Raw genomic sequence first — 22,656 nt, 5'->3', positions numbered from 1 at the left:
TCGCGCCGTCTTCTTCCTGTAGGCAGGTTTTCACCTCTGTCTTGTTCTCTGATTGGGCAGAAGCCGGTGACGTCACGGCTGACGAGTCCTCCTCCGGGAAAGCCCAGGCCACATTAAAGGGGCCGCAGGAATCCTGTCCACGGGGCGGAAATGAAGAAGTATTACAGTCCGGCTCCTGTCCAGCAGCCCTGTGACAAGGAGATGTTTTCAGAGGTCGTGGGAAAGGAAATAATACCTGTACCCCAAATATGCTTCCTCCATACAAGTACTCCCTTACTATTCCTGCTGATCATCCAGCACCTGTCAGGGATGTCCAAAGCAATTTCTCACAGACTAGAAAACACTAACAACAGATTAATAGTTTTTAAACATTATCCAACATGGCTACTGCCTAGAGCTCCTCAGAACCCCTAACATTCCGCCCAAAAAATACAACAAAACAACACCAGCTCAAGCAGGAAATAACAGCTCTTCTACTCAAAGGAGCCATAGAGACATTACTACTTCAATATAAAGGACTGGAGTGTATTACTATACTTCTCATTCCCCAAAAAGATGGGTCACTAAGACCCATTTTAGACCTCAAACCCCCTAAATCATTACAATATTTCTGAACAATTCCACATGGTCACCCTGAGGGAAATAATACCCCTGCTACGAAAAGGTGATTTCATGTCAGCACTAGGCATCAAGGACGCCAACTTCTATATACCAATTCACCCTGCCCATTGCAAAGACCTACGGTTTGTCTTTCACAGCCAACACTATCAATTCAAAGTGCTTCCATTTATAGTCACCACCGCACCACGGGTATTCAAAATGACTCGCAATAGTTTCAGCACGTCTCCGCAGAGAAAACATTCATGTATTTCCTTACTTGGACAAATGGCTCTTAAAAGCCAACAATGGTTAAATTTGCAACCAACATACCCAAAAGATGATCAGTTTACTACATCATCTAGGGTTTGCCATCAATGTGCAAAAATCACATCTTTAACCACTACAAATACAACCATACTTGGGAGCAATCCTAAACACAAAATTAGGGTTGGCGAGCCCAAATACTGTCAGAATTCGAAACTTTACAACACTAATCCAACTGTTTTAAACTGGAAACCAACTCGTAGTCAGGACAGTAATGTGTCTTTTAGGCATGATGGCATCCTGTATTGTAATAGTCCCACATGCACGGCTGCACATGAGTCCTCTCCAAGAATGCCTTTCACAACAATGAATCTTTCCCTGGGCAAATGAACAATCTAGTGTTGGTAAACAGCTGCACACATCACTCTCGGCAGTGGTGGAACTCACAACACCTTTCCAAGGGACATTCATTTCAAGACCCGCCGGTTCCCCAAACCATTATAATAGCAGATACTTTTCTGACAGGATGGGGAGCCCATCTTCAGAATCTAACAATTCATGGTGTATGGGATCCCAAACACCAGGGTTTCCTCATCAACTGCCTAGAGCTTCAAGCTGTTCACCTAGCATTGAAAGCCTTGCTAAGTCACCTAATCAGCAAAGTTGTACTAGTCCGAACGGACATGACAACTATGTACTATCTGCAAAAATGGGGGACACTCGCTCTGCAGTTATCGCAACTAGTATATTATGCCGGAATAACGTTTTAAGCCAGTCAATTAATTCTTCATGATCATGTAACAATTTTAGAAACACCCTAAATTACATAAGATTCTCATACAATTGTATATGTGAACAATCACCTACACAATGCTATCAACAACAATATGTAGAATTTCTAGTCCATGTCTGTCAGTCCCCTCACCCTAAGGGGGAGGGAGGGAGGGAGGGAGGGAGGGAGGGAGAGAGGGAGGGAGAGAGGGAGGGAGAGAGGGAGGGAGAGAGGGAGGGAGAGAGGGAGGGAGAGAGGGAGGGAGAGAGGGAGGGAGAGAGGGAGAGAGAGAGGGAGAGAGAGAGGGAGAGAGAGAGGGAGAGAGGGAGAGAGGGAGAGAGGGAGAGAGAGAGAGAATATATATATATATAAACCCTACTCTGATATCACCACTGTGTCACTTTCTCACTTGATTGACATATATCACTGTTCTCACTTTTGTTTATAGAATTATATATGTCTGAACCTTTTTCATATATAAAAACAAAAAAGTGATTGTTTACATTTGCAATTGCATGAGTATCTGTGCTTATGTAATTTTGGGTGTTTCTGAAATTGTTCAGTGATCACGATGAATTAATTGACTGGTTTAAAACTTTATTCCGGCATAATATACTAAGCAATTGCTTGACCCAACAGCATCAGCTGGCTGTGTATTACTTGTTAATGCCCAAGTGCTGAAGGATACTGTTGTTTTTAATGGCGTGAAAATGTTTTCCCACTGATAACCACTGTTTTTTAAGGTATTGAAATCACTTGAAAACACTGGAAAAAAACATCAGAATTGACCAAAAATAGAAACTGAAAACAGGAAAGCCTACTTATGGTTTTCCCCACTCTCCCACTACTTCCATTTGTGGTCGGGAAGCTCATGCAAACATCTCTCTCCCTAATTCTCAAAGCCCCAACCTGGGCTTGGCAACCATGGTTCACCACACTACTAGAACTATTACGAGTTCCTCACAAGAATCTTTCCCTCAATCTGGACCTTTTCACGCAGATCCATGACAAAATCAGACATCCCGAGCAGATGAACCTTGCCACATGGCTCCTGAAGTCATAGAATTTGGAAAAACTTCCACAATAGTGTAGGGCTATTCTTAAAGAAGCTCATAAACCTAGAACTAGAAAATGTTACTCGGCTAAATGGAAAAGATTTGTGTTCTATTGACACAAGCAAAAAGTTAACCCTTTACAAGTAAATGTACAAACAATTGTTTATCTCTTGCATCGTCAAACATCTGGATTAGCATATACTTCAATACCTCTACATCATGCTGTTGTTGCAGCCTATTTACAAAAATAGACAACATTTGTCTTTATTCAAAATACCAGTCAGTAAAGCTTTCATGGAAGGACGGAAAAGGGTAATTCCTCCTAAACTCACACCAGCCCCAACATGGAATTTAAACATTGTGCTAACAAGGCTCATTGGACCTCCAATTGAGCCACTATATTCACATTAACTATAATAATACTTATCTTGGAAAGCAGCATTCTTGATAACTATCACTTCACTAAGACGTGCCCATGAGATCCAGGCACTAACCCTAGAAAAAACATTTCTCCAACTACATAGGGACAAAGTAGTGCTTGAACAAACCCAAAGTTTCTCCCCAAAGTCATTTCTCTCTTTCATGTTAATCAATCTATAGATTCTGCAACCTGATTCAGTGGCAAAAAGAGCTCAACACACACTGGACCTCAAAAGAGCCTAAATATATTATATTGACAGAACTAAAACATTTAGAAACACTAATCAATTATTTATTGATTTTTCCACCTCCACACATTGGAAACCCAATTTCAAAAAATTGGATTTCCCGGTGTATAGTTAAATGTATTCAAACTTGTTATGCTAAAGCTAAAATACTTGTACCTGTTCCTCCTAGGGCATGCTTAACTTGTTAATTGGAGCTTCTATGGCCTTTTTAGGGAACATCCTTATTGCTGAAATCTGCAAAGCAGCAACATGATCCACACCACACTCTTTCACAAAACATTGTGCGGATGTTTCGGCACATCAACAAGCTAATGTTGGACAAGCTGTACTACGTATCTTATTTCAAACAACTGTACCCCCCCAGGCTAGCCACCGCTTGGGGAAGAGACAGCTTTACAGTCTATGCACAGCGTGTCTATCTACAGCCACACATGCCTCAAACTGATTACGTTGCTTACCCTGTAAGCATCTGTTCTTGGCACGTAGTGCTGTAGATTCATATGTGCCCTCCCACCTCCCCGGACTCCTATGTAGGTCATTGTTTACTACTTTCAATTACATTACTTACAAGGATATCACATTAGTAATGCTTACTCTAACTGCATTCTCACGTGCCTTCAGAAAAACAATCTAACAATGGAGTCAGTGCCCATGTGCAGTATCGCCGAGAGGAGTAGTCGGATATCCTCGTGACTCGAAAACATTCTTTGAAGAAAAGCAACTTGCAATCATCCGAGCCCAGCACTAGACGGAGGACATATGCGCAGTATGTGAATCTACAGCACTAATGGCAAGAACAGATGTTTACAGGTTAAGTAACATAATCCTTCTGCCCCTTATGCCGATGCACATTTAAAATAAACATGCTGCCAGAGAGAAAAGCTGCAGAAACGCCACTGGCAAGACTCAGCAAGCCGTATCTGCTGATGAAATCCCTCTGGGAGAGCATGTCTCTGGCGAGAAATAAACCAGCAGAACTAATATGCTTTTAGCAACATGAGCGACAAGGAAAGAAGACCTGAAAACAGGCTTGCTGAGTAAGTACAGAGAACTCAGCGAGTCGCCTTTAATTACCAGCAAAGCCTATGTTGAAACTTTAAAGCAGTGATAAATCTAACCGCCAGAAGCAGAAGTCCTCTCAACACTCGTGCTCTCCCAGGGGAGGCCCAAACAGCTGATGGATGTCATACACAGGGGTGAGAGAACAGAATAGAGAAACATTGCTCACCTCTTATGAAGGAGGCTCCCACAGCACTGCAGTAGATGTGTTGCCTGAATCCCAAATCAACAGCAATCTAAACCCCGCAGATATCAGAGACCACTTGACAATATAGCCAACTAATGCAGACTGTGCCCTGCACTCAGTTGGCCTGTGAAGACAACAAGCAGTCAACCCCACATAATTCAACACAGCGACACTCAATTAAAAGCAACGCAATACCACAACACACAAATCCCCACCGCATAATTACACAAAGTTTAACACATTTAATTTTTCACAATACCACTCCACACTATTCAACACCACACAATTTGACTCTATGCCACACATTTACAATAAAACCAATTCAACTCCACAGACTTGTACTTCTCTCCATGCCAAATAATTCCATTTCACATAATACCACTCCACGCAACATAATTCCACTCCAATACGCATAATTGCATTCTTCAACACAATTCAACTCCAGAAACTTCCACTACACCTGATTATACTCCAACCTACATAATTACACTTTACATAACATAGTAACAATCTACATACATCTGTGCAGCTCCAAAACACATATTTACACTCCACAAAATTCAGCTTCTCACCATGCTACATAATTACACTTCACATAGTTCCACACCACGCCGCATAATTCCACACAATGCAACACAGTTCCACAGCACACAATCCAGCGCCACACAATTTCACACCATGCAACTTAATTCAACTCCACATAATACCCCTCAACACTGCATAATTCAACTCCACATAATTACACTCCACACCACATGGCAACACTCCGCATGAATACACTCCACATCATGACACATAACTCCATTCCATACAACATAATTCCACACCAAATCACATTCCACTACACAGCAAATACATCCAATCCACACCACAGAATTCCACATCATGCCACATAATTCAACAATATGCCACATAATTCCTCTCAATACTACTCCACATAATTGTACTCTGTAACACACAATCCCACTCCACATAATTCCACTACACTCAATACCACAGAAATACTATCCACATAATTCCATTACACACCTTGTCCCATAATTCCACTACATATGATTCCACTCAGCACCCCACAATTCTACTCCAACCTACATAATTCCACATAATTCCAATCCATCCAATATAATTCTGTATCATTCCAGATAATTCCACTCCACGCCACACAATTCCACTTCACGTAAATCCACACCATGCAACATGATTACACTCCACATAATTCCACTCGGCACAAGGACACACATTTACACTACTCATATTTCAACTCCACACCACATACATCTACTCCACTCCATAACACATGACTAAAAGACATTGGCGTTGACAACTCCAATTTCTCTCAGATTGCAGAGACCTATTAACTTTGCCAATGTTTGTTTTTGTATTTCTACTACCTTTGAGGAAGCGCGACCCCCTTCTTGAGACTCCGTTATGAAATACCACTAAGTAGATGGAACTTATCTTCTTTGCTTTCACTCTGCTGTTTTTTTACAGACAAATCATCACATTTTGCACTTTTTGTATGTATTTGATTATTTTACATAAAATAAAATACTTGTGTGCCTGGCTACGGCTACTTTTGCTACCAATGTGACTATAGTCTTTTTGCTACTCTTGGCTATGTTACCTAGTCTAATTTGTGGCATGTCTCATCTGTCTGAGCTGAGTTGAGCCACAAACCTTGTAGTCAGTAAGCAATCCCCAACTTGTTTGTTTTTCATAGTATATGGGTATGCTTCATGTATGTATGCAGTGCCTACCTGTCATGATCACTGTGTGGCACTTGTTTGAACACATTCTCCATGATAGAGGATTTCCACATTTGTCTGTCCAGCAGGGTTAATGTTCTGTTATGAAACTGTGTGTCAATTTGTGTGTCTTATCTGCAGAATAATACTGGTTAAGGCATCAGTAGAAGATCAGGCATACACTGAGCTAATATTGGCTGTATAAATGTATCTTTATTTCTTCATAGCAGAGAGGATTTTGGTTCTGATGAATGTATCGACAACTCTTGAGGATCTTGTTAAGGCAAAAACATGTTGACCACATTCTTTGGGTTGAATTAAACCGCATATTTCTAACCTCTACCTGCTTGAAACACTAACTTCACTTGTATCCATTTTTCGCACATCCACTCCTACTGCTATAGAGGCCTTTTTTCTGTTTTAGTACAAGAGCTCCCCTCTGTCGAGGTGTGTAAACCACACTGCTACTTGGTTGTGGTGTGAGGAGGGTCTCCAGGATGAAGCATGCCAACCTGGGGTGGGCGAGGGCTACCGTCCTTTAAGTTGCAGGAACCTACACTATTACAGGCGGACCAACCTCTTTTTTTCAGACGTACAGACCACTAGCGCATATTGCATATATAGCTAGAACCTACCTCCTCTACAAATTCAGTTTCTCTACTGAACTTCCTACCGCCGGTAGTGGTAGCAGACATTGAAAGTAGTCAAAAAGGAGAAAAAAACTGATTCTCGAACAGGCTGAGAAAAGGTGAAAATCAACAAAAATATATCCCTCCATCCCAGATATGAGTGGGAAACTGATATTAGACATGCCACATAAAATGATACACCACTCATATCCACTGCACAGCAGCAAATATTTAAGACCTCTGTGTTATGAGTGCTGCTCATCACTTTTAATTGTTTTTAACCGTGCTAATTGTTTTAGTTTTTCCAGGAAAATTAATTCATTTCTGAGTTTGTTTCCGAGTGGCTGGTATGTGATTTTTTGTATTATTGGTATTCTTACAGGGAAGACGAAGTGCATGATGAAATCATCGGACTGTGTCATAAGGCATGCTGGAGTGTACAGCACCGGCCTCGCTATGGTGGTAGGTTTTCAAAGACGTGATGATTTAATTGTCAAGTGCATTTTTAAATTGAATAAAAGGTTCCGGTTATTGAATTTGCATGTATTCGCCACTGTGCTACATAATTTTGGAGGCAGCAGATGTGAATAGTGTATAGGACAATAGGGAATTAACGTGCCAATGATAGTAACCAGATAGAAATAGAGGGTCACAGAAATGTGCGAACATGTACAGTGTGCACTATATTTTACTCTGCTGAAATGTGTGGAAGAGTGGAAACCTTAAATTGGTTTTATTTGCTGACTCAATGCTTGAGGGTGATGGTCACTTAACAATTGGTGGATTATCTTTTAAGATTTAAAGAGGATTACTAATTCAATTGAAACAACTGTCTAGTCTAAACGTACTTCTCTTGCTCGCAAACAACCATTTAAAACTTGCAGCCTGAGATTTATATAGGAGGGCAGGAGAGATCTGTTTAGTGTTTCTTTTCTTTTTAGAATACCTTCTTGAAGGTGCATGTTCCATATTACATCTTCATCCTGTGGCCACATATTGTGTAAACTAGTTTGCATTAGATTTTGAATACATTTGCCTGTAATGATGATTCCACAGTTATGGGATCAGGGTGTCACCATCGTCACATATTTTATAAGTGTATTTGTTTGTTTGGGTCCGGGATGCAGGTAAAAGTTTAGTATCAGTAATTCCCAAAAATGTATACCCTTCAATGGTAATTTTCTTCTTGGCTGCTAGTAGCCAAGTTAACCCTGTGACTCTTCACTGTTCTCGTTCGCAAATTAGTTGAGATCAGTGCCCCCAGCATGCCTGCCCTTTTGAGACATATTATTTGCTGGGTAAAAATAAGACTTAAAAATATAAAAGAAAGTAGGGAGAAGGGTAGATGATATCAGAGTTGGAGAGATAATTTATAGTGTATCTTGCACTCTGAGTTGACATCATCCTGCCATATTCCAGGAATATATTTTTGATACATCGATTTTATAATGTTTGCCAAATTGTTGTTTATCCTTGTAATTGTTGAGAACTATGTGAAGAGTTGCAGAAGGATGAGGTACAGGCTGAATATTTTTTCCGAATGGTATTTAATGCACTACGTATTTTTTTTTTAACAGCTTTTAAAATTCATGCATAAAATAACCTTGTACCATTAAGTTCATTGAGAAGGTTTTGTTTAACGACCGACCACAAACTTCACAAAAAGGATGTTACCAATACTCAAAAACATTTTGGGACTGATTCACAAAACATTTACACTCGTAAATTTGGTTAAGATGGCAAATGGCTGCATTCATGAGTGCAATGTATTAAACTTGTGCTCGCTTTCCTAAATCTTTTTATTTGCGCCGAGTATTAAACCATTACTCATATGGTAGTCACTTGGAGTAAATCTCTCTCAAGGAGAGCCGAGTGGACGTGTTGAACGTTTGTGAGTTGCCACAAACACATTAGTTTAATGCTATCTAAAAACTTTCCTCCAATACCGTCCCTCCCCTGGAAATGGTCGTAGATTAGCTTTTTCCAATGAATGGAGTAAATCCCTTTCCAGGGTTAGATAGGGACCAGAAAACCCTCAAACGTCGTGGAATTCTAAGGGATTGGATTGCTCCACAGAGAAAACATTTTCCCAATCAGGGCAAACATTGAAAGAAAAATTGTGACATGGCTGAGGTACAATTCCGCACTGGGAAAATAAATGCCAATGCTAAAATACGTTTCTGTGAGTAAGGGTGGAAACCAGTGAGTAGCATAGCTTTCCACATGGATTCCTGGTAAGGTACAAAACGTTGTAAAGATGTACCCATATGGAAATGTAACTCTGTGGCCAATGGCATACACTTTTTTTCTTATATCGAGCTCCCTGGTTCTCATTTATAGTTATTCACCGAAGATAAGTAGATCTTGTTGTTTGTTACATGTTGTTTTAAATGTATACATTATCACCTTGTGCCACTCTTTCTTCGCGTTTTATATATTTACCCTTAGTCATACATTCAGTATTTTTCTTACTGCACTGTCATTCTTTACTCCATGACACCTTGCTGTTACCAGGGCTTTAGCTAATTTATTGTATGATTGACCAAGTGTTCTGTACACTCAAAGTCCTTTGACATGCTCACTCAAGCTCTGCGAGCATGCAGAAACCGACATTGAGTCCATCTCACTCCATATTCATTCCTAGAAGTCTTGTAGTTTTAGGCAGTCCTGTACACAAAGCAGGAGACATAGAGGAGTTTGTCATTTCTCACCATCGTCCTTGGCGTTCTGTTCTTCAGTGGGTGGTATTTACAGGTCCAGTCCATGAATATCTGACCTCTTTTACAGCATGACTTACAGTCCATTATTTTCCATTTCACCCTTCTCAGGTGGCACCTAGTCACCATAAAGTGCCACAGGGAGTCTTTTCACCGGTTCTTCTTATTTTTTACTTGCGTGTGACTGCCGGGACACCGGTTTGTTGTAAAATAGTTAGCAGTTCTTGATCTTACTATTTGCCTTTGCCCCGGCCACCATTCCACTGATTAAAACGTAAGATATTGCTGAACAGAGAGCATCCCAGCATTCAACCACCTCAAAACCTCATTCAGTACGTGCATACATTGCATAAATTACACTCCTCAATATCTAATTAATTAACAAACTGCAATGAGATAGCCTTTTTTTTTTTAAAGAACATTAACAATGGTGTTAAAGTATATGAATACCGTGTTTGCAACCGTAAATTGTCTTAACTACATAGCCTTCTTTTATTAACTGACAGTCGTTTTTAAATAAACATTTGATGTTAGAAAAAATAAGGAATCCAAAGTGTAAAGTGCAATGATGTTCTGTTTGCCTTTTGTAGTATGTCCTCGCTTTAATGTGCATTAATAACCAGTCCGGCCACACCTTAAATTATATTGACTACATATTTGCGTCTCTTCATACTCTGCCTCTGAAACAATGGCCTTAAACCTTGAAGATTTTCTCAAGGAATTTGCTTAATTTGAAACGCAGAGAAATATTTTCACATTTCATAATAATGCTAAACAATGACTCAAGAGTCCTAATGCCCACAGCTCTAAAACAAGGAGTAGGCTCCTTTCTTCCAAGAACACTGGGCAGAAAACTAATAAATAATTCAGTGACCATAGACCACTTGTACAGAATGGGTAATTTCTAAAATGACCACAAAAGTAATGTAGGAGAGTGGGTTTCTGTTACAGTATACTCCCCACTTTTTGCCTGGTATCTGGTTCAATTTTGACTGAAATTAACCAGGTCCCCACCATCAGTGTTCTCTCCGTTATCTGTAGAATTGTTCTACAATTGACACCCCCTTTAGACTCCTTGTGGGTCCTTCGTAGATAGTCCTAAAAAGGGCTTCAGCACCATTTGTGCCATCCTAAGGGACCCCTCACCAAGCTCATGCAAACTGTCATTGCAGCCTATATGTCTTGATGCGTAGAAAACCTGAGGAGTCAGCATGGCACACACTCTTGTGTGCCATGCCTACCAGAACTACATGTGGTATAGGTAAGTCACCCCTTCAGCAGGCCTTACAGCCCTAAGGTAGGTTGCACTATAGCCATGTGTGGGCATATCTGCCAGAGTGGATATGTCCCGGTGATATCTAAGTTCACCCGTAGATATTGCTAGTGCACAGGGAAGCCATAACAAGCACATGGGCTGGACACTTGTCAGTATGAATTCCCCAGCTACACGATGGCTTCACTGTACCCCAAAGTGTTTGGTACCAAACACCACCTCTTCATAAACCCACACTGATGCCAGTGCTAAATTTATTAATAAATGCACACACAGGGCACCCTATAGGTGGCCCCTTAAAACCCACTGTCTACTAGTGGGTCGACTGACTGGTCTTGACCAGCCAGCCACCATAGACCAGTTTCTGACCTTCTGAGGTGAGAGCCTTCTCTCTCGGAAGACGGGAACAAAGCCTGCTCTGGGCAGAGGTGTTCACACCTCCTCCAAACAGGAAAGGCATTCCAGGGCGGGAAGCTTCAAAGGCCTGCTGCCTTTGTTATGCGACCCGGTTCTCTCAAGATAGTGGAGTTGCCACCCCCATGTTTTAACCCCACTTTTTTCGTGGCAAGACAGGCAGCAACATTTGTTAGATTATGTGGTGTGCCCAGATTCAGCCAGCATCACCCTTAGGCCTGGCCAGCTTACGTAGACCCCTTTTTTTCAGATTCCTCCATGTTGTTTTGGACAGAATTAGCCTCCTGGGGTCAGGATTATCCTCACTTCCCACAGGAAGTGGTCATATAGAGGGTGTAGACACCCTAAAGGTATGTAGCCCATGGTTACTACCTGTTACTCCCCATAACGCCCCTAAATTGAGTATTTAAGCGGCACCCCTGAATCCAAGGACTCAGATTTGACAGTTCATAAGAAGGACGTAGAAGTCACTGCCTGCTGAAAACTGAGGCAGAACTTTGGCGCGAAACTCTGCCGTCCTCAGCCCTCTCTCGACAATTGTGACAGATTGGTAGTTTACCAAGTCGTAGGATGAGTCAGAAAAATACCAAATACGTGGGTGGCCTGCCAGCACTTGGACAAACAACAAATGTCTCCCTTGGAGTAGCGGAGTTACTCCCCTGAAAGTCTGCAGGCACCAACAAGCAGAGTCTAGTCTACTGCCTTGCAGCTCCCTGGCGCAGAAGACTAGGAGAAGATACTCGTGCTCTGGAAGGTCAGATCGGTCTCCCCACTGTGAAGACACTAGTACCAACCCACGGGGTACCCAATGCCCTGTACCAAACACCAAACATCAACAGGGAGTGTGCAGTCTGGAATCTCACTGCTTCAGGACCAAGCAGCCATCGGCGAACTTCCCCATCATTGACAACCACAGTGAGTGGCCCAACTGCTTTGATTTTGCCCCTGCTAGTAGTTTGCCCCTGATCTCTCTGTGCTTCTTTGCGCACCCGGCCTAGCCGACCAAACCAAGTAAGATCAAGCACTTTTCGGAGTCTTCCGGTCTATGAATTGGTACATCTGGCCCAACCTTAGCTTCATCATTTAATGTCTATTCCCCCCTTGCCTCTATATCTTTTAAGTAGTGCTGCATTTTGTCTGACCCAACTGAATCAGACAAATGTGCAAGATGAGGACGTTCACTACAAGCCCGGTCATCACATAGGGTAGCGGAATCCTTAATTAAACATTTAATTATCACTACCAGCACGTTGCCGTATAACCTGAACCAGAGACATCTTTGGGTCCACATATCTTAAGATGTTTTTCAAATTCATCATCCACGGCATTAATTTCCGAGATTATAGGTAGGATTTCAATATGTGCCTAACCGTACCCTTATGCTGCTTCTGTCATTCTCCCCCAATAATTTAGGAGTCTCTGGAAGCATTTAAAATGATTGTTATAAACCCCAACTCCAGTCGTATCGCTTAACTGCCTGACCCCCTTGGCAGACCTTACCACAACTTCTATATAATAATTTCTAATGCTCCCAGACATTTACTTTCTTCCTCTATCAGGATTTTAGAACCATGAGCAGCACAATTGTGATTTTCAAGTTTTGACTCTCAACGCCTCTACAGAGTTGTTGCCTGGTTCCTTATCCAGTCTTGCCTATGCAGCAGCAAAAGCTTTACTATTCTGCTCCTGCCCTCGAACATATACAGTAAAATTGAGATTTCAGGTAAAAATCCTATCCAAGTACTTATATTCTTTTGTGTTTGCCACATTAATTGTCAAATATAACAAGGTGATGGATGGAATGCTTGAATTAAACTCAGCCACTGGCAATCGTTCTGGGCTGCATCCCAGTCCATCATTTTTCACCCACCATGCTGCCTCCGTTTAGGCTCAGCCATAGGCATATCGGTCTTGACCCTGTATTTCATGGGAACAGTCCAGATGAACTGCCAGGCTAGGTCCTCTCTGAACCAGAAAACAAACAACTCAGAACCAGTTTCACTCTTGTTATGGGCTGTTTAGCCACTTCCAGCTTGGTTCCAGGGGCACAGTGAGTCCGGGACCCATGACTTTGGCATAACTGGCACACTTAGGGCGTCAAATGCAAAAACAACAAGGTGATGGATAGAATGCTTGACTTAATCTCAGCCACTAGCAATCGCTCGGGCCGCATCCCAGTCCATCATTTTTCACCCATTATGCTACCTCAGTATGGATTGGGATGTGGCCAGAGAGATTGCCAGTGGCTGAGATTTATTCAAGCATTCCATCCATCACCTTTTTGTTGTTGCACATTAATTGTAAAGTCATTCTCAATACAGTAACCTGCAAATGCCTCCAACTATCTCTGCATACCAACTAATGTGAGATTCAAGATGATCGTGTCATGTACTAGGCAAACTGCTCTTACGAACAAGGCTGTGATTATAACGCGCTTAATGCGGCTCGCGCTGGGAATCTGTGCAATTTTGTGGCTTTTAGTTTTAATGTAGGGACTTTGTCTGTTAGTCGCTGATCATAATTTTTAAATATTGAAGGTCCACTTACTTGCATCTTAATAGTATTTGCACCGCTGTTTAGCGGGTCCTCGGCACCATTTCGAACTTTCTGGGACGCCATTTTGGCTTGGGGAGAGCTTGGACGCCTGGCGGGCGCCATTTTGGGATAACATTCGAGTTCAGGTGGTCACCTAAGACGCCTATTTAAACCTGCCACATGCTAACGCGCAGCCCATCTGCGACCTAACTGGACCAGGGGCCACAAATCCTGGCTCATCTATCAGGTATAGTAGTTCGGAGTTGATGATTTTACATCAGGTGAACCCAGAGCTCAATGAAGATTGTCTAACGCTGCTACGGACGGAACGAAGGACTACTCAAAGCAGTGTCTGAGCAGAAACGTATGAAGTGTAGGAATACTGACCAGATTCTGACGTATGGTCTTCTAAACACCAGATCGCTTCAGAAACACAATTTAGAAATCTTCTCACTTTTACAAGACGGGGAGTTGGACATCTTGGGGGTCACAGAGACCTGGCTGGAAGTTACATCCATGCCAGATGTGGTGGCCTCCCCTCCTCCCAAGTATATGGCTATTTGCCAGAATCGAGCAAATGCTAAGAGAGGAGGGGGAGTCGCTTTACTCTATAAGAGCTGTTGGAAGGCAGAAAAAGTCTGTGCTGAAAGCATCGGGGTGCAGATATCTTAGGGGTCAAATTTGAGGTGGGCATGGACTGTTGGGTCATCCTACTGGTGTACCGTCCTCCTCGGGCGGCTTCCGACTTTGTGGATGGTTTTGTGATGCTGGTATATGACCTTAGGTCCCGTTATAAGGACTTGTTGGTCATGGGAGATTTTAATTTCCACTGGGAGATATCTCCCAAAGAGGGGCAGGCAAGCCATCTAGAGGAAGCACTAACAGCGCTTGGACTGATACAACATGTAGTAGGCCCTACCCATGATAAGGGCCACACGCTGGATCTGGTGTGGTCGACGGACCTTACCACCAGGCCGGTAGTTAGCAGCCCACGTGTATGGTCCGACCACTATCTGATTAGGGGACAGAAGGTTGCACAAAAATATGGAGGGAAACCTAGGCCAGCATGGAAAATGGTGAGGCGATGGAACTCCATAAACGAGGAAGAGTTGGTGGGCAACCTACTTGACTCCGCCCTACTAACCACATGTGATGACAATATAGAGGTCACCTGTCAGAAGGTAGTGAACAAACTAAAATCTACCATCGAAGTAGTGGCACTGGCTAGAAAGGTGAAAGTGGTGGATAAAGGAGCAGGAGCGCCCTGGTTTAATGACTCGCTGAGGGCAAGGAAACAGGCCCTTCGGAAGGCTGAGAGAGCCTGGAGGAGGGACTATAATACGATGGCACAGAGTCTATATCAGCAAGAGCTGGCCACGTATAAAAAGGCTATACCAGTACGTAAATCCGAGTTTTTTGAGACTAGGATTGCAACAGCCCGAAACCCTCAGAAAGAAGTCTTCAGGGTGCTCTCGGAATTGAGGAAAAATAAGGAGCAGAGGCCTGACTTTTCGCAGGATGACTGCCAAAAATTCCAGGACTTTTTCATCAATAAGATTGATGATCTCCCGTCCGAAATCTCTTGCTCTCCCGTTTTAGAATGCCCACTACAAGTTACGCCTCTTAGTCCTAAAGTTGACATCCCCCTGCATACCTTTCCTTTGATCACGAAGGAGGTGCTAGCCAGCCTGATAGGGAAGGTAAAATCAGGCTCCCATGTAGATCCTTGCCCCCTGAGGGTTTTTAAATTGGCTGTGCCAGGGATGGAAGAGGATGTTCTCAATCTTCTAAACAAGTCTTTGGAAACTGGACAAGTTCCGGCTATGCTCAAGGAGGCCCGGTTGATTCCGCTGCTTAAGAAGCCAGGGGCGGACCCCAAAATTTTTAAGAATTTCAGACCCAACTCCCAACTACCCTTCGTAGCAGAGGTTTTGGAACAGCATGTGCTGACATACCTCTCAAAGCATCTGGAGACCAATGATCTGCTAGAGCAAAATCAGGCTGGATTCCGGGTACATCACAGCACGGAGCTGGTGATGGTGTCTATCTTAGACGAATTGAGGTGTAGAGCTGATAAGAAGATCCCTGGCGCCCTGGTGCTACTCGATCTCTCCACAGCTTTTGACACGGTGTGTCATAGTCAATTGCTGTCACGTGTGAGAGACCTGGGCATTGGGGGGCCTGTACTAGGTTGGCTTACCTCTTTCTTGCAAGATAGATCGCAGAAGGTGCAGCTGTCTACATCAGCGGCCATCACCTGTGGAGTGCCGCAAGGCTCGGCTCTCTCACCGCTCCTTTTTAATATCTACCTGCAGCCTGTGATTTCAGCCCTTAATCAGATGGAATTGTCAGATTTTTAATTATGCTGACGACACGCAGATCGTCATCCAAATAGAGGATTCTCCAGGAGCACAAACCAGTTTGCATAACATCTTAAGGTATACGGTTAATTGGATGTCCGCCAATTCCTTGAAGATTAATCAAGATAAAACCGAGGTGCTGCCCATTACCATCTCGGGCAGCCCTTGGAATGACGGATTTTGGCCCAAGGAGTTAGGAAGGACGCCGGAACCAGCAACCGTGGTAAAAAGCCTGGGCATCCACATTGTCAGCAATCTGTCTATGAAGAAACAGGTGTCTGTGGTGGTAGGCACATGTGTTGGTCTTCTGAGACAGCTTCGCAAGATCTCTCAATTGCTGTCGTTCTCTACTCTAAGAAGTGCTGTCTCAGCCACGATTTTGGGACGATTGGACTACGGCAATGCGCTGTATATATGGCTGCCTCAGCGGCAACTTGCGAGTCTTCAGACAGTAATGAACGATGCAGCGAGACTGATTTTTAAGAAGCCTAGGAAAACACATGCTTCACCTCTCCTGCGTCAGTTGCATTGGCTCCCTGTTAGACAGAGGGCACTGTTTAAAGGACTGTGCATCACACACAAGGCATCTATGGTAACGCGCCCAGGTATATTAAATCCAGATTATCTGGTTATATCCGTGGTAGGGTGCTGCGGTCCACTGAAGACACGCTCTTGGCTAATCCACGTTTCCGCCTGTCCACCTTGGGCGGGCGGGCTTTTTCCGCTTTACTTCCTGTAGCTTGGAACAAATTACCAATAAACCTCCGTAAGGAGTCTAATCTTCTGCCATTCCGCCGTTTGCTAAAAACCATTCTCTTTCGGGAAGCATGGGGGGTGCTGTAAGTTTGCTACTTGTTTCTGTAGAGTTTCTTTTTGTACAAGCGCTTAGAGACCCTGGGGTGATAACGCGCTATATAAATTGAAATAAATAAATACATAAATAAATCTGCATAGAATAAGTGGAGTATTTCCTCCTGACACAATTTAGGCAGAAAAGATCTCACTTTCACTATAGTACTTGGCATGTCTGCTATGTGAAGAGAGAATAGAAAGGAAGCAAGGATACAACCTTGCCTCAAGTCATTTGGAGTTTCACTTTTACTAGAAAGACCTCCATTACTCTCCAACGTGATTTGTGTCCACGGCCTTTGATGTAGTTGGATTATCGATGACAATAACCCCCCTGAAATACCCAAATATTTCATTTTATGAATAGCATGGACCTATTGATGGGATCAAAAACAGATGAAAGAACAATGAATGTCACATATAGGACCTGAGGCTTTAATTAAAGAGTATTTTTCTGCAGGCGGCTTTAGCGAAACGCTTCGATCACCTAAACCTCCTTTCCTAAAGTCGATCTGCACAATAGATAATATCTTTTTCTCATCGACTCATTCTTCTAGTTGTTTCAGCTGCAATTTGGTATAAATCTTGCCGAGTATATCAATCAATGTAATCATTCAATAGATTTGTTGAAGTTCTTTTGGGCCCTTCTTATGAATTGGACCTCTAATGCTTCCACACCAGGATGCCAGAATTCTATCTTCCTTTATTACTGCCTTATAAAGAGGCGTAAGGACATGGGCCCCTAATGTGAGATTTGTCCGTAATATCTGAGCGGACAGATCATCTGGACCCTCCACTCTTTAATTATTTTAGGTTGATAATTAACTTTTCTCCTTAGATGGGATTAGAGCTAATTGCAAAAAGGTTGCCTGACAATTGTCTTCCACCCTCTTGCCAAGAGATGGCCCCAACTGACCACCAGGGTCTTTTAGCTTATAAAGTGTAGTAATGTATTCTGCCAAAGTGTCTAAATTGGGGTTAGCAGTAATCTTTTTCCTTGTACCTAAAGTTTTTCTTATTAAGCCTAAAAAAGTTTGGGTCCTATTCTCCCTGAAATCTATGATAGCTTCAGTCTTTTCGTTATAGTTTTCTAGCTACTTTTATTGCAGCCTCTCTGTAAAGTGGGTCAGGTCTATAGGCTTCCCCAACCTTATTTATAATACCTTTTACTTTATTGTAGTCCGATTCCCTGACTAAAGAGACAATGCATATATGACACATCCCAAAAATATTTATATTCTGTATCAGATTACCATAATCTTGCAAAATCTCTTCAGAGGAATGGAACATAATTGTTCAATAAACCAAATATCAATCTCTGTGTCTCATGTCACCTTGGATGACTAAATAATCTGTCTCAAACTTTTACACCGGATCTCTTTGCTGTTGGCCTACAATTCCCTATTACTTGACATAGTGGATTTTTAGATAAAGAGGTTTATGATCACTGCCCCACTTGTCCCCCCACAAACAAGTCTATTACCATAGTAAAATATTCTGTAGATCTAATCACATAATCAATCAGTGATGTTCTAAATCGTGGTCAAATGTTCTTTTAGCAAGGTAACCACTAATGGTCCTCCTATTTTATAACTGTTATAATTTCCTTCCTAGCTGAGAGATCTTTGCACCCCCCAGAACTTGAACTGGGATGCCCAGAGCTCTGGCCACCTCGTACACCTCTCTATCGACATTAGCTGAATATGGCTATTTAATATTAAAATCCCCTAACAATATGGGGGCAGTTGGATATATACATCCGATTTCTTCAACTAGACATATCAGTTTGACTAATTGTTGACCTTGCTGCTTTTTAGGTGACAAATATACATTCACTATCATTAGCATTTTACGACAGTAATTCTCACATTTCTTGAATGCGGTCTTACTATTGACTGCTGCTATTTTAAAAAAATCAGGAAATTCATTAAATATTGCAGAACTTGAAAAACCTTCATAATTTTACCAGACCTACAGGTTTAGTCACTTAAATAATCTACTTGACTTAACTGTAATGCTCTTGACCCATAAGCTGGTTTCAAATTGTGAAACTAGGCAAATATTTAAATTTACTGAGCTGCCATTTTATTCATTATCACATATGATGGCCCCTTCAAATATGTTAGTTCAGCATGTCTGCTGTGCAAAACACACTGTTTTGCTTTAATAGACTAAACATTTTCTCAATTCTAGCCACATACAGGATGCACATGACCCTTAATGTTTAAAAACTTTTAATAGTTATGTAAATAAAGCATGTAGTGGTAACACACTGTCATTTGCAATCAGCACATTTTTCTTTGAATTAGCCACAAAATTTACAAGTGGCATGCAATTTTACTGATAAAACTATGGGCCATTTGTATGAAACTTTGGTTTTGCGATTCTCAAATAGCGAATCTTAGCGAATCACTATTTGAGAATCGCAAAACGCTATGTATGTAGGATTTGCAAATAATTTTGTGAATCCTACATATTCCTTAAATGCGAATTACAAATTGCGATTCGCAATTAAGTAATACTTCGCCATTCATTCCTATGGGCCTAGAGGCCCATAGGAATGAATGGGAAGAGAATCTCAATTTGAGATTCTCAATTAGAGAATCGCAAATTGAGAATGCAATTTCAAGGGTGCCAGGGTGTCACCCTGTTGCTTCCCTGAAATGTGCATGTGTGCACATGTGGCACACTTACATGCCACATGGCACTTTGAAAAAATGCAAAAAAGTGCATTTTTCAAAGAAATCGCAAATTACCACCAACTTGAAGTTGGTGGTAATTTGCGATTCTTTATGGCCAAATTGAACTTTTTCTGGGCCTCTTACATTGCATTTAAGGAATCGCAATTTGTGATTCCTTAAATGCAATCGCAAAATAGGGAATCGCAAATTTGCGATTCCTTATTTTGCGAGGCTGTTTTCCTTTCATACATCCCATTTAGCTAAATTGCGATCGCAATTTTGAATGATACATATGCCCCTAAATGGTGTACAAACACTAATGTTTGGAAATGCGTTTCTGCTAATATGCCATTTGCACATCACCAAGTAATGTGTTCTGATTTGTTTTGCCCTTATTTAAATCTTTGTTTGCATCACACTCCTGAATTACAAAGAAGGTACAAATTCCTGATATATTTTGAAATATTTGTACTATTTATTTACAAGCTATTTGAATGCTGTGTGTTTAGAAAAAAGCTGACATCCTACAGCCTTTTTTTCACAATGATTGTCAGAATGCTCACTTTACAAAATCCTCTTATTGCAGTAAAAGAAAGAAAAATAAACACCATTTTCCAGGATAATATAAGCAGCAATTAGTAAAACGACAAACTGACATTTGAACTCTGCCCTTGAAAGACAGCAATTGTGTCAAGATAAAAGAAAACATGATTTAAAATCATCTTTATTGCTCATTCCCTTTCAGAATGAACAGAAAACATGTTCCTTTCCAGCTCACGTTCACTTGTCAACAGACCAGTAGGTCCTAATTGGAGCTTGACCTGACAAAATCTGACTCGCCATAGCGAGTAAATCCTTCTGGACAATGAGTAATGTTAGTAAGCCTCCCTGTGGACGGTCAAAAATGCCCTTTTCAGCTTTATTATGATAGGATATGTAGTTGTCAAATAACAGCTCAGTTGTCACCCAGGTATCCAGGCCACTATTGTATATCTCTTTTCGTTCAGATTATTTTTGGCATGTTGTTTATGTTAACCCTGATATATTCTAAGACAAAATACCGATACAATGGTCATCAAGAAAAATACACTTTAGCAGCTGATGGTCTAGAATTAACTACTACTGCCACCCAGCTCTAGTTTTGTACCTCAGATCCCTCATTACATTTCACATGATTTGCTGAAACTATCGTACAGCTTGGTTCTTAAGTCTTTGACAACTATCCCTTCCTTATGTTCTCTACAGACCCCTCCCAGCTTTCTTCATACATATTAAAACCCAGTCCACTCATGTCGTTAATACCTTTTAAAACTATTTCAAGTACTACTCTTGTATGTAAATGGAGTATGACATGCAGCCATTCTACATTGCCTGCCTTGTCATGTGATCTAGATAGGAGCAATATATCTTTTGATGCAACGCTTCGTAACGAGGGGATGGAGCTGAAGATCGACAATGTTTTGGACCTATTCATAAATGAATTGGGAGCCCAGTCTGCCAAAATATCCAATATTCTTTGGGAAAGTGTTTCTCTCACCGTAGAGTAAGACCTGCTGTTTTCATTCGTTTTTAGGTCGCAGCCTAAGCTAAAGACATCTTGGGGACTTTTAGAAAGTTGACCTAGGAATACGTTCCGCCCTTTGCTTGCTGTTGGTTTTGTGATTTGTATCTCACGTTTTCTTGCTTTCCATTTATTGGCTTTATTTGCTTTTGACTGTCCAGGTTCAGTTTGTCCCTCCTGTTGCTCAAACCGTGTTTATGGTATTCTACCACGTACTCGTTTTCTATAAACAGGCCTTTAAACCTTGTTCTTATTTTGTCATGTTGGCTGGGCATTCAAAGAAATAGGCCAAATGGCATGCTGTGTCTTCCAAGGAGTTTGGGGTTTACTTAGCTTTTGCTAAATTCAAAGTTAGACTGTTTACAGGAAAGAGAATTACAGACTGCTACCAGCTGGTCACACATGGCAGCACATACTGAACAAGTGCTTGTAAATGGGTACAATTGTGTGTTTTATGGTGAATAATCAATTATATCGACAACATTTTCAGCCTTTAACATACATTGGCAAATCCAAAAGTCCTCCCCTATGTGAGTTCAAAAGTGTTAGATGGTTCAGTATAGCAGAGGTAATTTGAATGTTGTGGTCTGAATTTTTTTCCACTTTAAGACTTTTAAAGTGCACTCTAAAATGTGTTGAATTGAGACCATCAATGAAGACCCAATGTTTGGATTAATGCCAGACCCAATGTTTGGATTAATGCCTATCTCACAACACTCTTCTACTCCGTTTAGGAACAGTTTTACTTCTTCCCACACAGCACTACTATGTAAACTGCTATTGGTTATTTATGTGTCCACATTGTAAGGAAAAGACACTCTACCCTTTTTCCGATTGTAAGTCCTGTTTAAAATATTCTGGCCTTGTTGACTAAAATCTAGAGCCCACCATGATCGGGTCAAATTGGCAAGATGTCATTGAGGAGAGAGGCATATCCATTAGTTCTTTAGATACTAGGCCCAAGTATTTGGATTCAAGAATAGATGTATCACTGATTCCATTACATTCAAAGTTTTGTTGCGCAGAACTTATATAATCAGTTTTCATGCTCTTCTGCTGCGCTAACATTTCTGCGCTAAAGTTCCTGCTGGTGGATACTGTTCATCAAATTCAGATATAGTTGTTTTAACCAGTTCTACATATGTGTTTAATACCATTCCTACTCCCTAGCCATCTCATTGGAGGAGGGTATTCGCTTCACTTGTCCCCCCCCCCCCCCCCCCCTCCCCCCCCCCGCCCCGTTAAAAAGACTATCCTGCCTAGGCTTATACCAGAAACGTTTGAAAA

At 41.7% G+C, this 22,656-nt stretch overlaps 1 protein-coding gene across 1 annotated transcript in view; it reads left to right on the top strand.

The window, feature by feature from the left end:
* The window catches only part of NOAZFP (nucleolar atypical zinc finger), a 142,347-nt gene that overhangs the window by 45,980 nt on the left and 73,711 nt on the right, over positions 1 to 22,656 (top strand). Inside the window, exon 5 of the mRNA XM_086962229.1 lies at positions 7,362 to 7,441. Within this exon, the coding sequence (XP_086818355.1) occupies positions 7,362 to 7,441 (80 nt within the window). The remainder of the gene's footprint in view (positions 1 to 7,361; positions 7,442 to 22,656) is intronic.

The sequence above is a fragment of the Lissotriton vulgaris genome, chromosome 3_1 (genome assembly GCF_964263255.1).
Source record: "Lissotriton vulgaris chromosome 3_1, aLisVul1.2, whole genome shotgun sequence".
Classification (NCBI taxonomy): Eukaryota; Metazoa; Chordata; class Amphibia; order Caudata; family Salamandridae; genus Lissotriton; species Lissotriton vulgaris.
This window is presented reverse-complemented; position numbering and strand designations above follow the sequence as displayed.